Source organism: Pipistrellus kuhlii, unplaced genomic scaffold (assembly GCF_014108245.1).
Source record: "Pipistrellus kuhlii isolate mPipKuh1 unplaced genomic scaffold, mPipKuh1.p scaffold_m20_p_17, whole genome shotgun sequence".
Taxonomy (NCBI): Eukaryota; Metazoa; Chordata; class Mammalia; order Chiroptera; family Vespertilionidae; genus Pipistrellus; species Pipistrellus kuhlii.
The window spans coordinates 3,469,936-3,491,701 of record NW_023425482.1 but is presented as its reverse complement, the minus strand read 5'-3'; the positions used below and the strand labels follow the sequence as shown (position 1 = coordinate 3,491,701).

General features: G+C 41.1%; 2 protein-coding genes across 4 annotated transcripts in view; both read left to right on the top strand.

Moving 5' to 3' along the window:
• GPATCH1 (G-patch domain containing 1) overlaps positions 1 to 8,692 on the top strand; it is a 58,410-nt gene extending 49,718 nt beyond the window's left edge. Inside the window, exons 17-20 of one of the 3 annotated variants that reach the window (XM_036440726.1) lie at positions 2,062 to 2,169; positions 5,163 to 5,260; positions 6,790 to 6,935; positions 8,421 to 8,692. In XM_036440726.1, the coding sequence (XP_036296619.1) occupies positions 2,062 to 2,169; positions 5,163 to 5,260; positions 6,790 to 6,935; positions 8,421 to 8,451 (383 nt within the window). In that variant the 3' untranslated portion in view covers positions 8,452 to 8,692. Of the gene's footprint in view, positions 1 to 2,061; positions 2,170 to 5,162; positions 5,261 to 6,789; positions 6,936 to 8,420 lie in introns of those variants that run through there. The other 2 variants (XM_036440727.1, XR_006741828.1) reach the window with 2 other exon arrangements.
• An 899-nt stretch (positions 8,693 to 9,591) lies between these two features.
• WDR88 (WD repeat domain 88) overlaps positions 9,592 to 21,766 on the top strand; it is a 34,138-nt gene continuing 21,963 nt past the window's right edge. Inside the window, exons 1-3 of the mRNA XM_036441220.2 lie at positions 9,592 to 10,001; positions 19,822 to 19,932; positions 21,054 to 21,142. Of these exons, the coding sequence (XP_036297113.1) occupies positions 9,666 to 10,001; positions 19,822 to 19,932; positions 21,054 to 21,142 (536 nt within the window). The 5' untranslated portion in view covers positions 9,592 to 9,665. The remainder of the gene's footprint in view (positions 10,002 to 19,821; positions 19,933 to 21,053; positions 21,143 to 21,766) is intronic.

The following is a 21,766-nucleotide window of genomic DNA, read 5'->3' as shown; positions in this document are numbered from 1 at the left end:
GCTGGGTAGATTATTTTTGGCTGTAGGTTCTTGCTATTCATCACCTTGAATATTTCTTGCCATTCCCTTCTGGCCTGCATGGTTTCTGTTGAGAAGTCAGCTGACAATCGTATAGGTGCTCCTTTATAGGTTACAACCTTCTTTGCTCTTGCTTCTTTTAATATTCTCTCTTTGTCTTTTGCTCTTGGAATTTTAATAATGATGTGACTCGGTGTGGTCCTCTTTGGATTCCTTTTGTTTGGAGTTCTGTGCACTTCCTGAACTTGTAAGTCTAATTCTTTCACCAGGTGGGTGAAGTTTTCTGTCACTATTTCTTTCAGTATGTTTTCGATATCTTGCTCTCTCTCATCTTCTGGGACCCCCATAATTCTGATGTTGGTTCGCTTGAAGTTGTCCCAGAGGTTTCTTACATTATCTTCAATTTTCTGGATTCTCTTGCCTTCTAGCTTCTGTGGAGGAGTGTCTTCTGGCTCTTTATGTTCCAAATCTTTGACTTGATTCTTGCGATCTTCCCTTCTGTTTTTAGGACTCTGTAAAATATTTTTTATTTCAGACAATGTATTCTTTATTTCTTGTTGATCCCTTATCATTTCTTGTTGACTCCTTATTAATTCTAGTTGATCTCTTTTCATATCCTCATAGGCCTTATCCATCTTTTCTAGGAAATTCTTGAAAAACCTTATAAGCGTAGATTTGAACTCTATATCCACACGCTTTTTGTCCTCCATTTCTTTCGTTTGTGATCTCCCATGGTGTTTTAATCTTTTACATTTTTAATTGGAGTAGACCCAAGTTCTGTTTTATTTGTATGGTATGAACCTCTGGTATGTTTTTAGGATAGCTGTGTTTGATAATGTTGATTTTTCTACTTATCCTAGTTGAAAAGATTTAAGAATAGTAAATATCTTGTTTAAAAATAGCTGTATGTATATATGTATGTATTTTAGAGAGAAAGGAAGGGGTGGAGAGAGAGAAACATTGATTTATTGTTCCATTTATTAATGTATTCATTGGTTGATTTTTGTATAATATGTGCCCTGCCCTGACCGGGGATTGAACCTGCAACGTTTTGTGTATGGTGACAATGTTCCAACTGAGCTTGTTTTCTGCCCTGATAGTCTGTGGTGGATGTGGGTGTAATTTTTGAGGGCCTTTAACCAAAAAGTTACGTAGCAGTATAAAAAAATTATTCTTAGGTGATTGCAAATGTTACCCTCTATTTTATTTCTATAGAAAAAACTCAACTTACGTTTTTATTATAAAGTCATATATATTTGAATTTAAAAGTATAAATATGCCGAAACCGGTTTGGCTCAGTGGTAGAGCGTTGGTCTGCGGACTGAAAGGTCCTGGGTTCGATTCCGATCGAGGGCATGTACATTGGTTGTGGGCACATCCCTGGTAGGGGGTGTGCAAGAGGCAGCTGGTCAATGTTTCTTTCTATCGACATTTCTAGCTCTCTATCCCTCTCTCCTCTTCTCTGTAAAAAAAATAAAAAAAAAAATATATATTAAAAGTATAAATATATAGAAAGCTTAAGTTCCCAGAGATCACCATCCTGAACACTTTTGATGCTTATGTTTCTAGACTTTTTCTATTCTTATCTCTCCTATTTGAAAATATAGTCATCTGTTTTAAAAAAAGATTATTTATGTGAACATGATAATTTGTTTATATTCAGTTTTTCTCCTCTTTGATAATTCATTTCAAGAGAAATTAAACTTTCTGAGTCGGGGTATAGTCCTATATCCCTGTTTGTAAGTTGTATTTTTCTCAGATGTCCCTTCTCCGAGGACACCTTTCAACCCTTCCGTTTGCAGCGGGTGATCAGGAAGCCGTACACACGCCTATGTTACAGACACTGGTGCACTTGGTTGCCTGTGCCCTTGTGTGACTGACTTCCCAGCTCTAGAGCCCATGGGGTGGGAGGTCAGGTCCGTGGTTCACCACACCTGTGTCCTCAGGTGAAGGAAGGCATATGTTATCTGGTGGCAACAGACGTTAGTTAAAGACTTATATACATTTGGCAGATATATAAAGTTAATACCTGGTGTTTTTCAGCTGATGAGCCGGCCCCCCAGGAGCCCGCACCTTCCTTCGTGATACAGAAGACGCAGATAGACGAAAGAGAAGAGTTCGGCCCTCGGCTGCCTCCTGTCTTCTGCCCCAGTAAGTCCGTGGCTCATCTGTTTGCACTGGCACCGGAGTGTCCCCTGACATGTGACAACTCTAACTGTGTTATATCCACCCAGCAAATCCAGCACGAGGCCAAACAAATATACACGTTTGTGGCTGGTTTATCTGTTCTCAGCCACATTTGAAACCCATTACTCCACCTGGTACCTTAGTGACAGTTGTTGCTTTACTGCCTCAGAGTCCTTTCAGCTTTTCTTTTCTAACTTTCAGATATTTCAAATATTGTCATTTATAGAAATAAAAAAGTAAAAATCTAGGACACAAAGATGAGAAGGAAATTTCAGGGAGTAGGGTATTCTGAGACTTTTTATACTTTGGCAAATGTAGCAAATCAAGTAAAATTAGTTATTTCAGAAGTAAATACAGCCCATCTTCCTCCTCCAGCAGCTGTTAACGCCTTCTGTTCAGGGCCATCGTAAATTGACCTCTTGTGTTTAAATGGTTAGACTGGTTTATCATTTCTCTGAAGACTGGGTTAAAAAACCTCTGAAAATGTACCCCAGGTGCATGAATAATGAATGATTTTTATCTACTCTAGTTTCCTGTAGCGCTCACATATAAATATTGTTGTAGTTAATTAATCCAGCCCTCAAAGAGACAATAAGAAGCAGAGAGAAGTAAAAAGTGAAGTTTTGAAAGTTACAGTGAATGTATTATTTACATCTTTAGCTTAAAGTGTTAGCTTTTAAAAACTAAGTTATTTATGCCCATTTCTCAGTTCGTCCTTGATATCCTTAAAATAGTTAATAACTTAATTTGGTCTATGGGTTATTGAGGGAAAATGGTTTTTAAAAAAATAGCATTTAAAAAGGAAGTTATTAAAACCACAATGAGCTGGACTGGTGTGACTCAGTGGACTGAGCAGTGGATTGAGCATAGATAGCCCTATGGACCAAGAGGTCCTGAATTCCACTCACGGCCAAGTCTCATGCCTGGGTTTCAGGCTTGATCCTCAGTAGGAGGCATGAAGGAGGCAGCCAATCAGTGTGTCTCTCTCATTGATGTTTCTATCTCTTCCTCTCCCTTCCTCTCTGAAATCAATAAAAATATATTTAAGAAAAACAACAACAATGACATATTACCTCACAAACAATAAATGCTGAAATGGATGTAGAGAAAAAGGAAACCTAGTATACTGCCGGTGAGAATGGTGTAGCCACTTGAAAAACAATATGGAGTTTCCTCAAAAAATTAAAAATGGAACTGCCATTTGACCCAGTAATCCCACTTCTGGGAATATGTCCTAAAACCCCTAAACATCAATCAGAAAGGATTTATGCACCCCTGTGTTCATAGCAGCATTATTTACAATAGCTACGTTTTGGAAACAGCCCACATGCCTATCAGTAGATGAATGAATTAAAAAGCTGTGGTACATGTGCACATGGAATCTAGGCAGCTGTAAAAAAGAAGGATCTCTTATCCTTTGAAATAGCATGTATGGACCTGGAGAGTTTTTTTTTTTTTTTTTTTTTTTAATGTTTTTATTGATTTCAGCGAGAGGAAGAGAGAGAGAGAGAGAGAGATGGCAGCATCAGTGATGAGAGAGAATCGTTGATTGGCTGCCTCCTGCACACCCCACCTGGAGACTGAGCATGTGCCCTGGCGGGGAGTTGAACTGTGACCTCCTGGTTCATGGGTTGGTTCTTAACCACTGAACCATACTGGCTGGGCTGGAGAGTACTATGCTAAGCAAAACAGGCCAGTCAGAGAAAGACAACTTTACATGATCTCTTAATATGTGAAATCTTACGAATAAAATAAATCGACCAACAAAATAAGTCCCAAGGTGTGGAGGCATGGGAGCCAGGAATGAGAACAGATAAACCAAAGAACTCATGCACTTATATGCCCATGGACACAGACAATAGAGTGGTAAAGGGCTAGGGAGTGGGGAGGGGCTGAGTGGATGGGGCAAAGAGGGGGGAAGGGCAGGGGGAGTATCTGTAATATCAACAATAAAAATAGTTTTTAATTAAAAAAAATAAAGGTTGGGGAGGTCAGTTTTTGAAAAATCTGACCAAACTTTAGGAATAGAAAATTGTAGACACCTGTTAACTGGGTTTGGAAAATATCCATACCTGAAACACTTGGAACTTTCTTTAGGTGGAAAAGGATGATTTAATCATTTAAACTGCTTCTGTTATTAGGGGTTTTTGCAGGGTACCAGGAGATTAATGACCTATGAAAACATTTCAATCAGAATTTGGAGGTGGAGAATTTAGGTGCCTGCAACTTGTAATTTTAATGATTACACATTTATTGTGTTGCTCTGATGCTAGTGTTTTAGTGTTTCTACTTATAAGACACATGCTTGTTGAATGTGCTTTTGTGAAGGAGGGTGATGTGAGAGGAGCTTATATCCCGGATTCCAGGCTATAGGATTCATGTTTGAAGTCCCATCTAATCCTCTCTGTGTCCCTAAGGAGATAGGGAGTCTTCTTATTCCTGTTTTATGGAAGGGGACACTGAGACTTGGAGAGCTTAAGCAAGATGCTCAAGATCGATCACAGCTGGTGACACAGCTGAGGTTCAGACTCTGAGCTTACTCTAGGATTTTAAATTACAAAGGCTTATGGGTATTCTAGTCTGACTTATCTTCATCTGGCAAGATGCTTATTGGATCACACAGGTATTATGTTGATGTTTCTGGCAGTTTTTAAATGTAGGGTGAAGATACATCCCCCCAAAATGTATACACACTCTAACAGCTGCTAGCTCAATTTTGAAAATGAAATGTATTTTAATAAATGCTGCCTTTATATTTATTCAAAGTATGTGTATGCATGTTTTTGGAACTCCCTGAGTAGAGCTAACCCGGGATATGCTAATCTGTTTGTATATCAGTGAGGCAGGGCAGGAGTTCTGCTTGAATGTTAGTCATCCCATCTAAGGCATAGTCTTAACTCAAGAATTTAGCTTTATTTCCCCCAGTCCTTCATGTGTTTATTGCATTTGTGTTTCAGATGCTCGCCAGAAACTTGAGGCTCCTCAAAAAGAAAAACGTAAAAAGAACAAAGAAAAACACAAGACCAAGAAAGAGCACAGACGGAAGAAAGAGAAGGTGAGTGGCTGCTGGGTGTCCGGGGCTCAGTGTGGGGTTTGTCACTCCTGCCTCTGTCATTCAGACCAGCCCTCAGGAAGCCCGCTGCAGTGTCTTGTGGCCAAGATGGGGGCACATGGGTTTTTCAACACCTTGACAGAAGTATGGACTAGACATTCTTTGTAAACCTTCGATTTTCAGAAACTTCGTTTTTCTTTCAATAGAATAATTTAATTTGTTCAGTTGTACTTTAAAAAGTTTATATTTGTGATCATTAAAAATTAGGAAAAAGGACGTTTAAGTATCTTAGAGTAATGGTTGAGTATTAAATAACAAAAAATTTATTTGATCGTTCATTCAGTATTAAATGAAGGTGTTATTTTGTACATTTCTCATTACATAGAGATGTTGGTCCATAGTTTAATATTTGAAATAAAGAAAACCTGAATGTTTAATGTATGTGTTCACTGTTGACATCCCTTATCTCATTGTCCATGTCTTTTTTTTTTAAATATATTTTTATATAAAAAATATTTTTATTGATTTCAGAGAGGAAGGGAGAGAGAGAGAGAGAGAGAGAGAGAGAGAGAGAGAGAGAGAGAGAAAAACATCAATGTGAGAAAGACACATCGGTTGATTGCCTCCCACATGACTGGGTCTGGGGATCAAACCTGCAACCCAGGTATGTGTCCTTGACCAGGAATTGAGCCTGTGATCCTACTGTGTGCAGGTTGTTGCTCTAACTATTGAGCAACCAGCCAGGGTGAGATAGGCTTTTAATTCAATTAATATTAGTGTTGGGTCCCCAAAGTGGTCTGGGCAGTAGTAGAATTTATTAGAAACATCTCCCTGATTGATTATTTAAAAAAATGGTTCCTGAGCATAGAAGATGAGGAAAGTTCACTTGTAGCGAAAGGAAAAAGTTGGTGCTAAAAGGTAGGTTCAAAAACCAAAACCAAATTCATTGGTTTCTTACCAGTGTATCTACTGTTTTCTGACTTTCTACCAGTTTCTTCTTTGTGCATTTCCAGTGTTCGCCATCCTGATGTGTAGTTTATCACACACGCCTAACAAAATGGGCCAGTCAGGTTTATGGATAAGAGGGTGCTAAGTGCCAAGGCAGTATCCTGCCTTCATCTGCTTGGTTCTGCTGAGCCTATTGCTAGAGGATCGGTTCTGTGAGTGGATAGTGGGCAGAGCTGAGTGTTCCTGGCCTGTTTCACACTAGGCTAACGTTCATCCCAAATGAGGTTTTACTATTTTTTTTAAAATATACATTTTATTTTTAAAATATATTTTATTGATTTTTTTACAGAGAGGAAGGGAGAGGGATAGAGAGTTAGAAACATCAATGAGAGAGAAACATCGATGGCTGCCTCCTGCATACCACCTACTGGACCAAACCAGTTAGGACTTGCTATTGTTTTTGAATGACTCCAGCAACCAATGCCTCATTAGCATGTCATTATCCTGAATTAGGAAGGGAAACACCTGTGATAGTGTGTGTGCTTGTGTATTCCAACATCTTTTTTTTTTTTTTTTTTTTTAAGAAAAAGAAACATCGGAAGCACAAACACAAAGGCAAGCAAAAGAACAAAAAGTCAGAGAAAAGTAGTAGTTCTGAGAGTGCTGACAGCAGTGACAGCCAGAGTGAAGAAGATACTGCAGACATGTCACCCCAGGAACTGCTAAGACGGTAGGCAACGGAAGACAGTGGTTTTTATGAACCTTTCAAAGGCCCCTTAAAATCTTGGTGTATTTGCTTAGAGGCAAACGTCAGAAATGATAAACTTGTATATTAAATAGGCTTGTTAAAAAGTTAACTTTTAATTACATATGTAATATGTGAATGTGAAAATTCATACTTTACAAATAAAACTTAAAGTGTCCCTTGACCAACTCCCCAAACTTCTCTTTCCACAGTAACTTTTGCTGTGAGTTTCACTTGTAACTTATAAGAATTTTTTGCTTAACTATACACTGGTAATGTGTACATATGCATTTTATTATGTTTTGTTTTTAAAAAATATATATATACATTTATTGATTTCAGAGAGAAAGGGAGAGGGAGAGAGAGAGGAATATCAATGATGAGAGAGAATCATTGATAGGCTGCCTCCTGCACATCTCCCACTGGGGATCCAGCCAACAATATGGCATGTGTCCTTGACTGAAATCAAACCTGGGACGCTTCAGTCCACAGGCTGATGCTCTATCCACTGAGCCAAACCAGCTAGGGCTGCATTTTTAATATAAATAATATAATTTTATGTAACAGGGAGTGTGAACATTTAGAATGAACAAATACTGTCCGATGATTATAAAAGTACCTTGTTATTACATCAAATGTAAATGGTACAGAAATGTTTGCCAGTGTGATGAGTAAAGAATAGCATCTCATTTTAATTTTCTTTTCCTGGATTACTAACGAGGTTGAGCATCCTTTCCTCTGTGCCTCAGCCTTTGCCATGTGCTCTTTTGTGAATAGCTTGCTCATGTACCTGCATAGTGTTCTGTTTCCTGTGAGATTGCTTTACTGGTTTTTAGTAATTAAAAAATAATAATTTTGGATATTAATCCTTTGTGTTTAAGTGTATTACCTGTCATATAATTTTAACTGCCTTTGTTGTACAGAAGCTTTAATTTTTGATGCACTCATTTAACCAATTTTTTTGGTATGTTTTTCATTTTTGTCTTTTAAAGGCCTTCCCTAACTCGATTTTATATATATGTAAACTGTTTTCAGGCTTTTGTAGTTTTCATTTTTTTAAAAATATATATTTTATTGATTTTTCACAGAGAGGAAGAGAGAGGGATAGAGAGTTAGAAACATCGATGAGAGAGAATCATTGATCAGCTGCCTCTTGCACACCCCCCACTGGGGATGTACCCGCAACCAAGGTACATGCCCTCAACCGGAATCGAACCCGGGACATTTCAGTCCGCAGGCCGACACTCTATCCACTGAGCCAAACTGGTCCCGGCTCATTTTTTATTTCGTACAGAATAGTGTAACCATCTAACTTTTTTCAAATGTATAGCCAGTATCAGTCAGGGTGAGTAAATTAGCAGTGATGAAAAGGAAACCCTGCATCCCAGTGTCATAGCATAGTGAAGCATTAATAAAATTGGTCTTTCAGTTCATATCTAACTTTCTTTCTCTATTTTACTTCTTTTCCAGGTTAAAACATCTTCCCTTGCAGAGGCAGTAGCTGAACTCTGCCCTGGCCTGTTCTGAAACTAGATCTCCTCTATGATGGAAGTCCATTGATTGCTCAGTTAACACATTGTACAGATTGTATTTATATGTAAATTCATGATGTAAAATAATTTTTAAAATCTTTCAAAGGCTGCCTTGGAAGGTCACAGAAATTGGTTTATATTTTTAACTTCAGTTAGTATCAGGAAAAAATTCAGATGGTACAGTTTAATTAAAATGGATTTTTCTATTTCCTCCTTGATTTTTTTACTTCTTGAAACTAAAGAAGAATGAAAAGTAAAGACTGTTCTCTCGTTTTGTTATGAAGAAAGCCAAGTCCAGACTAGGACAGGTGAACTTATCGAAGGGCCTGGGGGGAGGGAGGTGGCCGGCCCTTTCCCCTCCTGCAGTGTTTCCCTGTGTCCGGCTCCTCCCTCGGGTGGGTGGTCGGTGGCAGCCAGGAACCCAGTGGGAGGAACAGTGCCGGCTCCTGGCAGCGCCCTCAGCCTCTCAGGGCAGAAGTCACCAATGTATCCCAGGCACCAAGACCAAGAGCCAGCGAGCTCACGCCCACCCTCCGGCCCCTCCTCTGAGGCGGCCTCCTCTGCACTGAGACCTTTGATAAAAGCGAATTACAGTGTTTTCTAATATTATAAAAATAATATCATAGGAAAATCAGAACCATTTTTAAAGGAAAAAGGAAAGAAAGGCACTTCTGTCCACCCAGAGATGACAAGTCTGGGTATTTTGTAATATGCACACGGTCTTTTTCTAACCATAGGACCACTACCCGAGTGGCACTGACCTTGTGTTCTGTGATTTTCAAGGGCCTGTGACAGATATTTCCCTCCTGCTCTACATATGGTGTGCACCTGTCCCTATTACTGCATCTCCATCCATCAGAACCTGTTTGCTAACTTAATGGCCATTTCCCTGTCGTTGGCATAAAGTGGGTTGGCTGAGAGCCCCTCCAGCGGCAGAGGACACACACAGATGGTCCTGGCAGAGGGAGCCAGGGAGACAAGTAAGATCTAGAGGACGGGGCCGCAGGTTGCACACTCGTGTCCTGGGTGCTTTTGTGTCCGGAATTCGAAGCCTCTGTTCTCCCAGGAGAGGAAGCGGCCGGATTGCCGGGCCTCGGGGGAGGGCGGAGTGCCGGGTGCGGGCGGGCACGCGAGGCCGCCGTTTGCAGCCAGGCCGGGCTGGCCGCTGGCACTCTGCTCCAGGATGGCCTCGCAGCCCCCGCACCCTTCCTGGTACCTCCAATACCGGTTCTTGGGCAGGAAGACGTACTCCTCCATGTACCCGGACAGGCGTGGGAAGAGAGCGCCCCGGGAGCGGCCGCCCGTGGCCCCCTCGGACGGCGCCTCGGGACGCAGAAGGCTGTCTCTGGGGACCCTGGTCAAGGCCATTGTCGTCTTCAAGAGGCTGGCCGCGGACATCCGGCGGGGCCACATCCTGCCCTGCCTCAACCCCCTGAGCACCGAGCAGAAAGCGCCCGAGAAGCGCTCCGTGGCCATCCCTGAAAAGACGTTCTGGGGCGACCAGGAGCCGCTCTCCAAGGTTAGCGCTGTTTGGGGAGGGTGGGGGGGAGGGCACTCGGGAGAGCGCCCGGACAGACTCCCCCGTGGAGCTCCGGGGGCTTCCCACCGGGAGTCGCTGGGGAATCAGGATTGTCCTGGGAAGGGGTGGGCGGTGGGGACAGTGTTTTTAAGCGGCTACCCTGACCCAGCCCAGACTCCGGGCTCTGGCTGAGGCTCTAAACACCCCTATGGTGACCTTCCTGAGTCATGGAGGAGCCCTCCCTATCCATTAAGAAGCACTAGCAGCAACAGAAAACTTAGAATAGCCATAATAAAATAAAAACATAAAAACCTAACAACACTACTTTCTATTCTTAAAAAACAAATACATATATATATATTTATATATATATATTACTGAATTTAGAAAGAGGAAGGAAGAGGGAGAAAGAAACGTCAATAAGAGAGAACCATCAATCAGCTGCCTTCTGCTGGGAACAGAGCCCACAACCATGTGCCCTGACTGGGAATCCAACCCGGGACCCCCTGCTGCATGGGGCAGTGCTCAACCAGCTGAGCCACTCTTGCCAGGGCACTGCTTTGTATTCTCAGTGATGTAGGAGAGATGTTGTATTGATACACACACACACACACACACACACACACACACACACACACAAAGACTGTAGCTGGAAAGAGGAAATAATCTGTGAACAGAGACAATTCTTGGGGGTGAAAAAGAGGATTTTAAGCCAAATCCTCCATGAAGGCTTTAACGTCGGAGGGGAGGGCTGAAACAGAAGCATCCAACACAGGAGAGATCCGGAAGAGCCAATGTGCAGGTGAGAGGTGTAGGGTAGGGAGGGGAGATGGGGGAGGAGAGAAACACCAGAGGAAAACAAGAAAATCTCCCTGGGCTGAAGAAAGACTGAAGTGCGCTCATGGAAGAGATGGTGAAGCTCGGTGAAAGACTGGACAGAAATCCAGCCTGTGCCTGGGGCAGGTCATTCATTGCAGGGGCAGGTCAAGGCTCTCGCGCACACAGAGGGAAAGCCTGGATCAGACTGAGGTCTCGGCTTCCCCAGCTGTCCTCAGAGCAGACTGTCACTGGCTGAACCCCACCCTGCACTGGGGACTCCATGGGGAAGTTGTTTGAAGAGAAAGCAAAATGCTTTGCTCTGCTTTAAGTTATGCTATTTATTCTGATTTTTTAACAGTAAAAAAGGAGAGCACAGGGATTGTATTTTATATTCTCAGCAGAACATTCTCAAGATTCAAATTCAACAGGTATAAAAGCTTATAAAAACAACAACAAAAGTCTCTTTGGCACCCTTACTCTCCCAACTTCTCTATTTCTCTCTAGAGGGGCAACATATGTTTTAAGTTTCTTTTGTATCCTTACAGAGGTGTTTATGAATCTACCAGTACATACATAAATTGAGGCATACTTTATAGACCCCTTTTGCACCTTAATTATTTTTTTAAATCCTCACCTAAGGGCATGCTCAGAGAGAAAGGTAGGGAGAGAAAGAAGGAGGGAGGGAGAGAAAAAGAGGGAGAGAGACTGACAGACAGAGAGAGAGAGAGACAGACAGACAAACATTGATGTGAGTGAAACATCCATCACTTGCCTTCCACACATGCCCTGATCCGGATTGAACCAGCAATCCAGGTAGGTGCCCTGATCGGGAATCCTACTGGCAATTTATCAGTGCATGGGACGACACTCAGTCAACTGAGACACTCTGGCCAGGCTAAAACAAATTTTCAAATGAGTATATTTTAGGGATCTTTCCACATCAGTGAAGAAATAACTTCCTTGGATTGATTCCCACCCGGCTACTACCCAGCCTGGGAGACCTGGTGCCAGCACCTGGCCAGCCAGGAGGCCCCTGCCCTGGGATACTGTGTGGTTGCCACCTGAGTGCCAGTGGAAGCTGAGCTGAGCTGCTTTCCAAGGCTTCACCCACAACAAAGCTGACAGACCCCTAGTTCTTGTAGGATCTGGACCCAAGGCCCTTCCACTTTCTCTCTCTGCCAGTGTGGCTGCTCCTGGCTCCCAGGGGATCAAAATCACAAGCCCCAGTACTGGACCCCCGTTTGGGGTGTGGGGGGCAGTTTACTGTTTCCCTCCATGAAGTTTAATTTATGAAACCTCCCCCACCTTATAAACCAACCCTAAGGAGTATTTTAAATTCACACAGACTTCATGAAAATTTAAAATTAGATAGAATATATTTTGGAATAAAGTGAATTTAAGGCGCGCACACACACAGAAAAAGAAAAAGAAAGAAAAAAAAACATCCTTGTTCCTTTTGATGAACACAGTGGTAAGTATTCTTGGCGAGCTGTCCTCTGATGGATTTAACCAGTTTCTTGCGGATGCATACTTAGGTGGCTTATAATTTTTTTTTGGCCTGAGATTTTTATAATCCATCAGATTGACAGAAATTGGGAAGTTCTATAAAACTCTGAACAAAGGCATGTGATTGCTGAATTATATGTTAAGAATTTGTTTAGTTTGCCCTAGCTCCATGGTCGACAAACTGCGGCTCGCGAGCCACATGGGGCTCTTTGGCTCCTTGAGTGTGGCTCTTCTACAAAATACCATGGCCTGGGCCAGTCTATATTGAAAAAGTGGCGTTAGAAGAGGTTTAACTTTAAAAAATTGGATCTCAAAAGAAATTTCAATCATTGTACTGTTGATATTTGGCTCTGCTAATTAATGAGTTTGCCGACCTCTATCCTAGCCGGTTTGGATAGTCCACCTGTGGTTCGATTCTGTTTAAAGGCACGTACCTTGGTTGTGTGCAGGAGGCAACCAATCAATGTATCTCTGTCACGTTGATAATTCTCTCTGTCTCTCCCTTTCCTGACCGTTCTCTCTAAAAATCAGTGGAAAAAATATACTTGGGTGAGAATTAACAGAACAACAACAAGAAGAACATGTCTAGTTTTGCAAGAAACTGCCAAACTGTCTTCCAAGGTATCTGTACCATTTTGCATCCCCACCAGCAATGAATGAAAGTTCCTATTGCTTCACATCCTTGTCAACATACAGTGCTGTCAGTGTTCTGGATTTTGGCCATTCAAATATTATTATTGTTGTTTTAATTTTCAAATTCCTGATGACATGTCAGGAATATCTTTTCACCTGCTTATTTGCTATCTGTATATCTTACATTGTGTCTATTAAGATCGTTGGCCTGTTTTTTTACTTGTGTTGTTTATTTTCTTATTGTTGAGCTTTGAAAGTTCTTTATATACAGTTGTGCTTTGGTATCCTTGGGGAATTGGTGCTAGGACCCTTCCCTCATGCCCAAGATACTGAAATCCATGTTGAAGTCCCTATGTAAAAAGGTGTAGGATTTGCATATAACCTAAGTAATCTCATATACTTAAAAAAAATATTTTCTTTATTGATTTCAGAGAGGAAGGGAGAGGGAGAGAGAGATAGAAACATCAATGATGTGAGAGAATCTTTGATTGGTTGCCTCTTGCATGTCCCACACTGGGGATAGAGCCCACAACCCAGGCATGTGCCCTAACCAGGTATTGAACCATGACCTTCTGGTTCATAGGTTAATGCTCAACCACTAAGCCACGCCTACTTTAAATCATCGCTAATGCCTTATCCTATATAATAAAGAGGTAATATGCAAATTGACCATCACATCCTCACAAGATGGCTGCCTTCGACCAGGCCAGCAGGGGGGTAGTGAGGGATGACCAAGCGACTGAACAAGTAGGCTGTGTGGGGCGACCAGGCCAGCAAGGGGGTTAGTGAGGGATGACCAAATGACTGAATAAGCAGGCTGCGTGGGGCAATCAGGCCAGTGGGGGGGACAGTTGGGGGCAACCAGGTCAGCAGGTGGGGCAGTTAGGATCAACCAGGCCAGCAGGTGGGGGGCAGTAAGAGGTGACCAGGCCAGCAGGAGGGGGCAGTTAGGGGTGACCAGGCCAGCAGGGAGTGACCAGGCAGGCAGGCAAGTGAGTGGTTAGGAGCCAGTGGCCCAGGATTGTGAGAGGGATGTCTGACTACAAATTAGGCCTGATCCCCAGTATTGGGCCTAAACTGGCAGACATCCCCCGAGGTCCTGTATTGGAGAGGGTGCAGGCTGGGCTGAGGGGATCCCCATCCATGCATGAATTTCGTGCACCAGGCTTCTAGTACAATATAAATGATACACAAATACTTACACTGTATTGTTTAGGAATAATAACAAGAAAAAAAAAAGTCTATATGTTTAGTACAGACTCAACCATCATTGTAGACCTAACTACATACTGTAGTTCACATCTGCAATGATGACACTTTTTTTCCTGATATTTTTGATACATAGTTGGTTGAATCAACAGATGAGAAACATGAGTATATAAGGGCCAATTCAATTTTGGATAACTCTGAGTTAACAGAGGTGTCTTTTGCAAATATTTTCTCCCAGTCTAATGGCTTGTCTTTCCATTCTCTTGACATGGTCTTTCACAGAGCAGAAGTTTAAAATTTTTATTAAGTCTGGCTTGTCAGTTGTTTTTTCAAGAATAGTCCCTTTGGTGTCATATCTACAAAGTCATTGCCATACGCAACCAAGAATGTCCAGATTTTCTCCCATGTTATTCTCTAGGATCTTTATAAATTTTCATTTTACATTTATGTGTGTGATCCATTTTGAATTAATTTTTATGAAGGGTTTAAGGTCTATGTCTAGATTTATTTATTTTTACATGTGGATGCCCAAGTTGTTCCAGCACCATTTGTTGAAACACTATTATTTCTCCATTATATTGACATTTCTCCTTTGTCCAAGAATAGTTAATTTTCCTTATAGGGTCTATTTCTGGGCCCTCTAGTCTGTCCATTGACCTATTTGTCTATTCTCCCACCAATACCATTGTGTCTTAATTTCTGTTGCCTTACAGTAAATCTTGAGGTCAGGTTATGTCATTCTATCAGATTTCTTCTCTTTCAATAGATGTTCTGGATATTTCATCTCTACAAATTTTAGAATCTGTCAATATCCACAAAAATAACTTGGTGAGATTTTGATTGGGATTCCACTGAATCCATAGGTCAGGTTAGGAAAAACTGACATCTTGACAATATTGAGTTTTACTATCCATGAACATGGACTATCCATTTATTTATTTCTTTGATTTTATTCATCCAAATTTTATTGTTTCCTTATATAGATCTTCAACATATATTGTTAGATATAAACTGAAGTATTTAATTTTTTGAAATTTAATAAATCTTTATTGTTCAGATTATTACAATTGTTCCTTTCCCCCCCCCCCTAGATCCCCCCACCTGGTTCCCACTCCACACTCTGCCTTTACCCGCCCCCCCCCCGCCCCGCAACTGTCCTCATCCATAGGTGTACAATTTTTGTCCAGTCTCTTCCTGCACCCCCCACACCCCTTTCCCCCCAAGGATTGTCAGTTACTCTCTTTCTATGCCCCTGATTCTATTATATTCACCAGTTTATTCTGTTCATCAGATTTTTAATTCATTTGATTTTTAGATTCACTTGTTAATATGTATTTGTTGTTCATAATTTTTATCTTTATCTTTTTCTTCTTCCTCTTCTTAAGGAATACTTTTCAGCATTTCATATAATGCTGGCTTGGTGTTGATGAACTCCTTTAGCTTTTTCTTATCTGTGAAGCTCTTTATCTGCCCTTCAATTCTGAATGATAGCTTTGTTGGGTAGAGTGGTCTTGGTTGTAGGTTCTTGCTATTCATCACTTTGAGTATTTCTTACCAGTCCCATCTGGCCTGCATAGTTTCTATTGAGAAATCAGCTGATAATCGTATGGGTGCTCTCTTATAAGTAACTAACTGTTTTTCTCTTGCTGCTTTTAATATTCTCTCTTTGGCTTTTGCTCTTGGCATTTTAATTATGATGTGTCTTGGTGTGGTCCTCTTTGGATTTCTTTTGTTTGGGGATCTGTGCACTTCCTGGACTTGTAAGTCTATTTCTTTCACCAGATGGGGGAAGTTTTCAGTCATTATTTCTTTAGATAGGTTTTCAGTATCTTGATCTCTTTCTTCTTCTGGCACCTCCATAATTCAGATGTTGCTATGCTTGAGGTTGTTCCAGAGGCTCCTTACACTATCTTCAAATTTTTGGATTATTTTTTCTTTTCTAGTTGATGTTTTTTGATACTTTATATTTCAAATCTTTGACTTGATTCTTACAGTGCTCTAGTCTGCTGTTAGGTCTCTGTATAATATTTTTTTATTTCAGTCAGTGTATGTTTAATTTCTAGTTGGTTCTTTTCCATATCTTCGAGGGTCTTGCTAAATTTATCGGCCTTTTCTAGGAAATTCTTGAGAAACCTTATAATTGTGGTTTTGAACTCTATTTCCAGTTGTTTGCTTTCCTTCATTTCTTTCATTTGTGACCTGTTTCTTTGTCTCTGCATTTTTGCTGCTTCCCTGAGTTGGTAGGGTAGCTTTGTGTGTTAGTGTCCTATAGGGCCCAGTGGCTCAGCTTCCCCAGTTACCTGAGGTGGACACTCTTGGTGCACCCCTTTGTGGACTGTGTGTGCAGCCTTGTTGTAGTTAAGCTTTGATTATTGTTGGTATCACTGGGAGAAATTGACCTCCAGGCCGATTGACTGTGAGGATCAGCTGTGTCTATGCTGGGAGAACTTCTTTGCTGGAGACGCCTTATGAGACAAGACTTGCAAAATTGCAAAAGCCTTTGTGTTCAGCTTGGATGGGGCAGAATCTCAGGGCTCCTGAGTCTCAGTGTCCCTCAGTAATTGCTGCAACTACATCTGAAAGAAAGCTGCCCTTGAGTTTTGCCTGCTGCCAGAAACTCCAGTTTCTCCCCACATAATTCTGGGTTCCCTGAGTCGCGCCCGGAACTGGAGTTCAGCACAGTCAGGAGCTTCCGTCTCCCTCCTGCTTGAGAAAGTCAGCCATGCACTTAGCCTCCAGTCCTCTCCACACGCCTCTGTACTTCAGCCTTTTGCAGCTCCTCTAATTCTTAATGTTCTTTTCTCTTTCCTTCTAGTTGTAGAATTTCCACTCTGTCAGATTTTCTGTTGTTTGGGATGGTGTCCGTTTTGTCTTTTAATTGTAGTTTTGAAATTATTGTGCAAGGCAGAAGTTTAGGTGTTTATCTATGCCACCATCTTGGTTTCTCCTCTTTTCAGTATTTGATTTTTTGGTGCTAATATAAATGATACTGTATTTTATTCTCTTATTTTTTTTTCAATGATACTGTGTTTTAAAGCTAAAATTCCACTTGTTCATTGCTAGTACTAATATATATTTCATAGGAAAGTGGTTAAACTTCTGCATATTAGCCTTGTATCCTACAACCTTTCCATAATCACTATTAGTTTCAGAAGTTTTTTATTGTTATTGTTATTTTGGATTTTGTATATAGTCATCTGTGAACTAAGATACTTTTATTTCTTTTTTCCCAATGTTATACCTTTTATTTCCTTTTATTATCTTATTGCATGAGCTAGAACTTCTAGTACAATGTTAAAAAGGATGGTAAGAGGGAACACTTTTGCATCATACCTGATCTTAGTGGGAAAGCTTTGAGTTTCTTACCATCAAATATTATGTTAGTTGAAGGGTTTTTGTAGATATTTGTCAACTTGAGAAGTTCCCTATAGTTTGCTGAGCAATTTAAAAAAAAATAATGAATGGGTATTGAATTTTGTCAAATACTTTTTCTGTACCTATTGATAAGATCACATTATTTTCTTTTTTAACCTATTGATGTGATGGGTTACATTAATTTTATTTTTGAATATTGAACTAGTCTTGCATACCTGAGATAAATCCCACTGGATCATGATGTATAATTCTTTCTATACATTGTTGGATTTCATTTGCTAATATTTGATGAGGATTTTTGCTCATGAGAGATAATGGTCTGTAGTTTACTTTTTTGTAATATCATTGTCTGTTTTTGGTATTTGGGTAATGCTAGACAGCCTTAAAATATGTTAGAAAATATTTCCTCTACTTCTATCATCTGAAAGAGATTATACAATAGAAACCTGGTATAATTTCTTCCTTAAATATTTGGTAGAATTCACCAGTGAACTCATCTTGGCCTGGTGTTTTCTGTTCTGAAAAGTTATTAAATAATGATTCAACTTCTTTTTAAAAAAATATATTTTATTGATTTTGTACAGAGAGGAAGGGAGAGAGATAGAGAGTTAGAAACATCAATGAGAGAGAGTCATCGATCAGCTGCCTCTTGCACACCCCCTACTGGGGATATGCCTGCAACCAAGGTACATGCTCTTGACCGGTATCGAACCCAGGACTCTTCAGTCCCCAAGCCGACGCTCTATCCATGAGCCAAACCAGTCTCGGCTGATTCAACTTCTTTAATAGAAAAATACCTATTCAAGTTATCTATTTTTTCTCATGTAAGTTTTAGCAAATTATATCTTTCAAGGAATTAGTTTATTTCATTTCAAATTTGAAGTTAGCCAATTGCATTTCAAGCTATGAAATTTATGGAAAAAGAGTTATTTATAGAATTCCTTGGTTATCCTTTTAACATAGAATCTGTAGTGATGTCTCTTTTATTTCTTATATTAGTAACTTGTGTCTCCTCTATTTTTTTTCTTAGTTGTCCTAGCTACAGTTGATGTTATGTTTTGAAGCATAAAAGTTTTTAATTTTTTAAAATTAATGTAATGTCCAGTTTATCATTGCTGCTTGTGCTTTTTAGTTTAGGAAACCATTGCCAAATCCAAGTTCATAGACATTTACACCTATATTTTCTTCTAATATTCTTGTAGCTTTAGCTCTCATATTTAGGTCTTTGATCCATTTTGAGTTAATTTTGTATATGGTGTCAGGTAAAGGTCCAACTTCATTCTCTTTGCATGTGGATATTTCCTTGTCCCATTTGTTGAAAAGACTATTCTCTCTCCATCTTTAATTATCTGGGCATCCTTGTCAAAATCAACTGACCAAAAAACATGAGGGGTTATTTTTGGATTCTCAATTCTATTTTATTGATCTATGTGTTTATACTATGCCAGTCCTACTGTTGTAACTTTTATGTAGTAAGTTTTAAAATTGGTAATTGTGAGCCCTCCACCTTTTATTAAAAAACAAATTTCTCTCATTCATTGATTCTAGAGGAAGAGGGAAGGAGGGAGGGGGAGGGAGAAGGAGAGAAAGAGAGAGAGAGAGAGAGAGAGAGAGAGAGAGAGAGAGAGAGAGAGAGAGAGAAAGAGAGAGAAAAGAGAGAGAGAGAGAGAGAGAGAGAGAGAGAGAGAGAGAGAGAGAGAGAACGAACACCGATTTGTTGTTCTAGCTATTCACCCACTCATTGGTTGACTCTTATATGTGCTCTGACCAGGAACCAAATTTGCAACCTTGGCGTATCAGGACAATTCTCCAACTAACTGAGCATTTATCAGAGGCCATAACTAGGGCCACCTTTGTTCTTTTTCAAGATTGTTTTGGCTATTCTGCTTCTTTTAAATTTCCATATACATTTTAGGATCAGCTTGTCAATTTCAGCTAGGATTTTGATGGGTTAGTGTTGAATTTGTAAATAATTTTTAAGGGTATTTTCATCTTAACAATAGTAATTCTGCTAATCCATGAACATAGGAAGTTTTCCCACTTATTTAAGTCTTTTAAAAAATTTCTTTCAACACTGTTTTGCAATTTTCAGAATATAAGTCATATATTTTTGTTAAATTTATTCCTATTTTGATGCTTTTATAAATGGAGTTTTTCTTAATTATTTTCTAGGTTGTTCACTGCAAATGTACAGAAATACAATTGATTTTTAAAATATTGAGCTTGTATTCTGCAACCTCCTAGAATCACTCAGTCTATTTTTTTTTTTCTTTTTTAGATTCCATATCAAATTCTGACTGGACACCAGAACCTTGTGAGTTCTTGTCACTTTTGCGTGAATGACACAAAGGTCCTCAGCAGCTCCTTTGACTACACGGTGAAGCTGTGGGTAGGTGATCCCAAGATCGGTGAATCAAAACATCCTGTTTACTTACGTTGCCTCTTTAGGAGTTCCCCAGTCCTGAAGTCCCGGTTCTCAGGATCACAAGCATTTGGGGAGGGCTTTTTGAGCAAAGTGCAGGGAGGAGAAACAGAAACGAGGGCTCGCATTATGTAAGCCCCTGGAGAGCGGCGAGGTTAGTGTAGCAGCTGTTAGACTGTGGGTTTGAAAACAGTGGGAGCAGGCGATAGAGACCACTGGACTGGGAGCTCCTCACCTTTTGTTGGAGTCCCAGTGTGTCTAGGGCCTCCCTGGGGGTCTGTGCTGTGTCATCTCTTTGGGTCGCTTATTTGGAAAACTGAGTCCTATCCACAGAGATGGTATGGCCATGCCTTGCTGGCCACAGAGGACAGGAAAGTGGCCAAGCCTGGGACATGTTTATGATGGGAGGGTGGGAGAGGCAGACCTGGAATCATAGTCCAAGGTGCAGGAAGCAGGGGAACAAGGAGCAGGGTGTGTGTGTCATGATCAGACAAGGTTGCAGAGAGGTGGCTGCCAAGAACTCTTCAGAAGACTCTGGGCAGAGCCAGCAGACCCTGGTAGGTCTGTTTAGGGGCCTCGCTGTTCAATCAGGAGCAGGGGTGGGGGTGGAAGTGCTCACAGGTGACTGTGTGGCTGGAGCTGGGCACACGGTGGAGGACAGTCACCTCTGAGTCTTATCATCTTCTCTAGCTTCCGGGGCAGGAGAGGGACGGGGTGGAACGAGTCAAGCATGGTTCCTGAGCCTTGGGCTGGGCGTGGGGTCCCTGGGTTCTGGTTCAGGGGACCGGGTGGGGGATAGCTTGGAGGAGCATCTTGTCTGTCACTGGTGCGTACCAAGGCCAGGCAGAGGAGGCAGGAGGGTTTGGGAACTGTCCGCGTAGTTCAGGCCTCACACCTGGGACCCACTAGCTGTGTGACCCGGGACGATGTCCTTTCACCCTTTTGAGTTGGGTCAGAGTCACAGAGCAGGAGGTTCTCATACTTCGCTGTCACAGACAAGCTTGGGGCCCATGTGGAACTCAGTCCACAACTTCAGCCAGTGCCTCAGTGACCACTCGCTCTCTGTCCCTCTCCCCTGTTGATTTGAGGATGCGATGGAGGGAACTATTATCCGGGATTTTGACGACGGGCCCGAGACTCCTGTTTTGGCGTGCAGTGTCACGGCCGACAGCAGAAGGTGACCTCTGCTTCCTTCACAAGGGTCAGGAGCAGCGAGAGTGGGGAGGCAGGCCAGTGGACAAAACACCAGGGACAGTTGAGTAAAAACAATAAGGGAATTTAATTTTCGTGGAAAGTTATCTTATGTAGTGGACAACGATTGCCTTGGAACATGCAATATAATGAGGCAAAGGTACATTTTATTATTATTATTATTTCAATATATTTTATTGATTGTTTACAGAGAGGAAGGGAGAGGGAAAGAGAGCTAGAAACATCGATGAGAGGGAATCATCGATCAGCTGCCTTCTGCACATTTCTCCCCTACTGGGGATGTGCCTGCAACCAAGGTACATGCCCTTGACCGGAATCGAACCTGGGACCCTTCAGTTCGCAGGCTGACACTCTATCTACTGAGCTAAACCGGTTTCGGCTACATTTTATTATTTTACTAAATGTACAATAAAACATTTTAGAATGAAAGGAGCTATCAACATGTTGTTGTTTTTTCTGTTAAAAATTAGACATGTGAGCAGGAGTAATTGATCTTTGTGAGGTGTAGATAATGCCTTAGGAGAAGATGGTCAGTTATCAACAGAAGAGATGATGCTTTTAATGCCCTAAACACAAAAGAACAGATTGG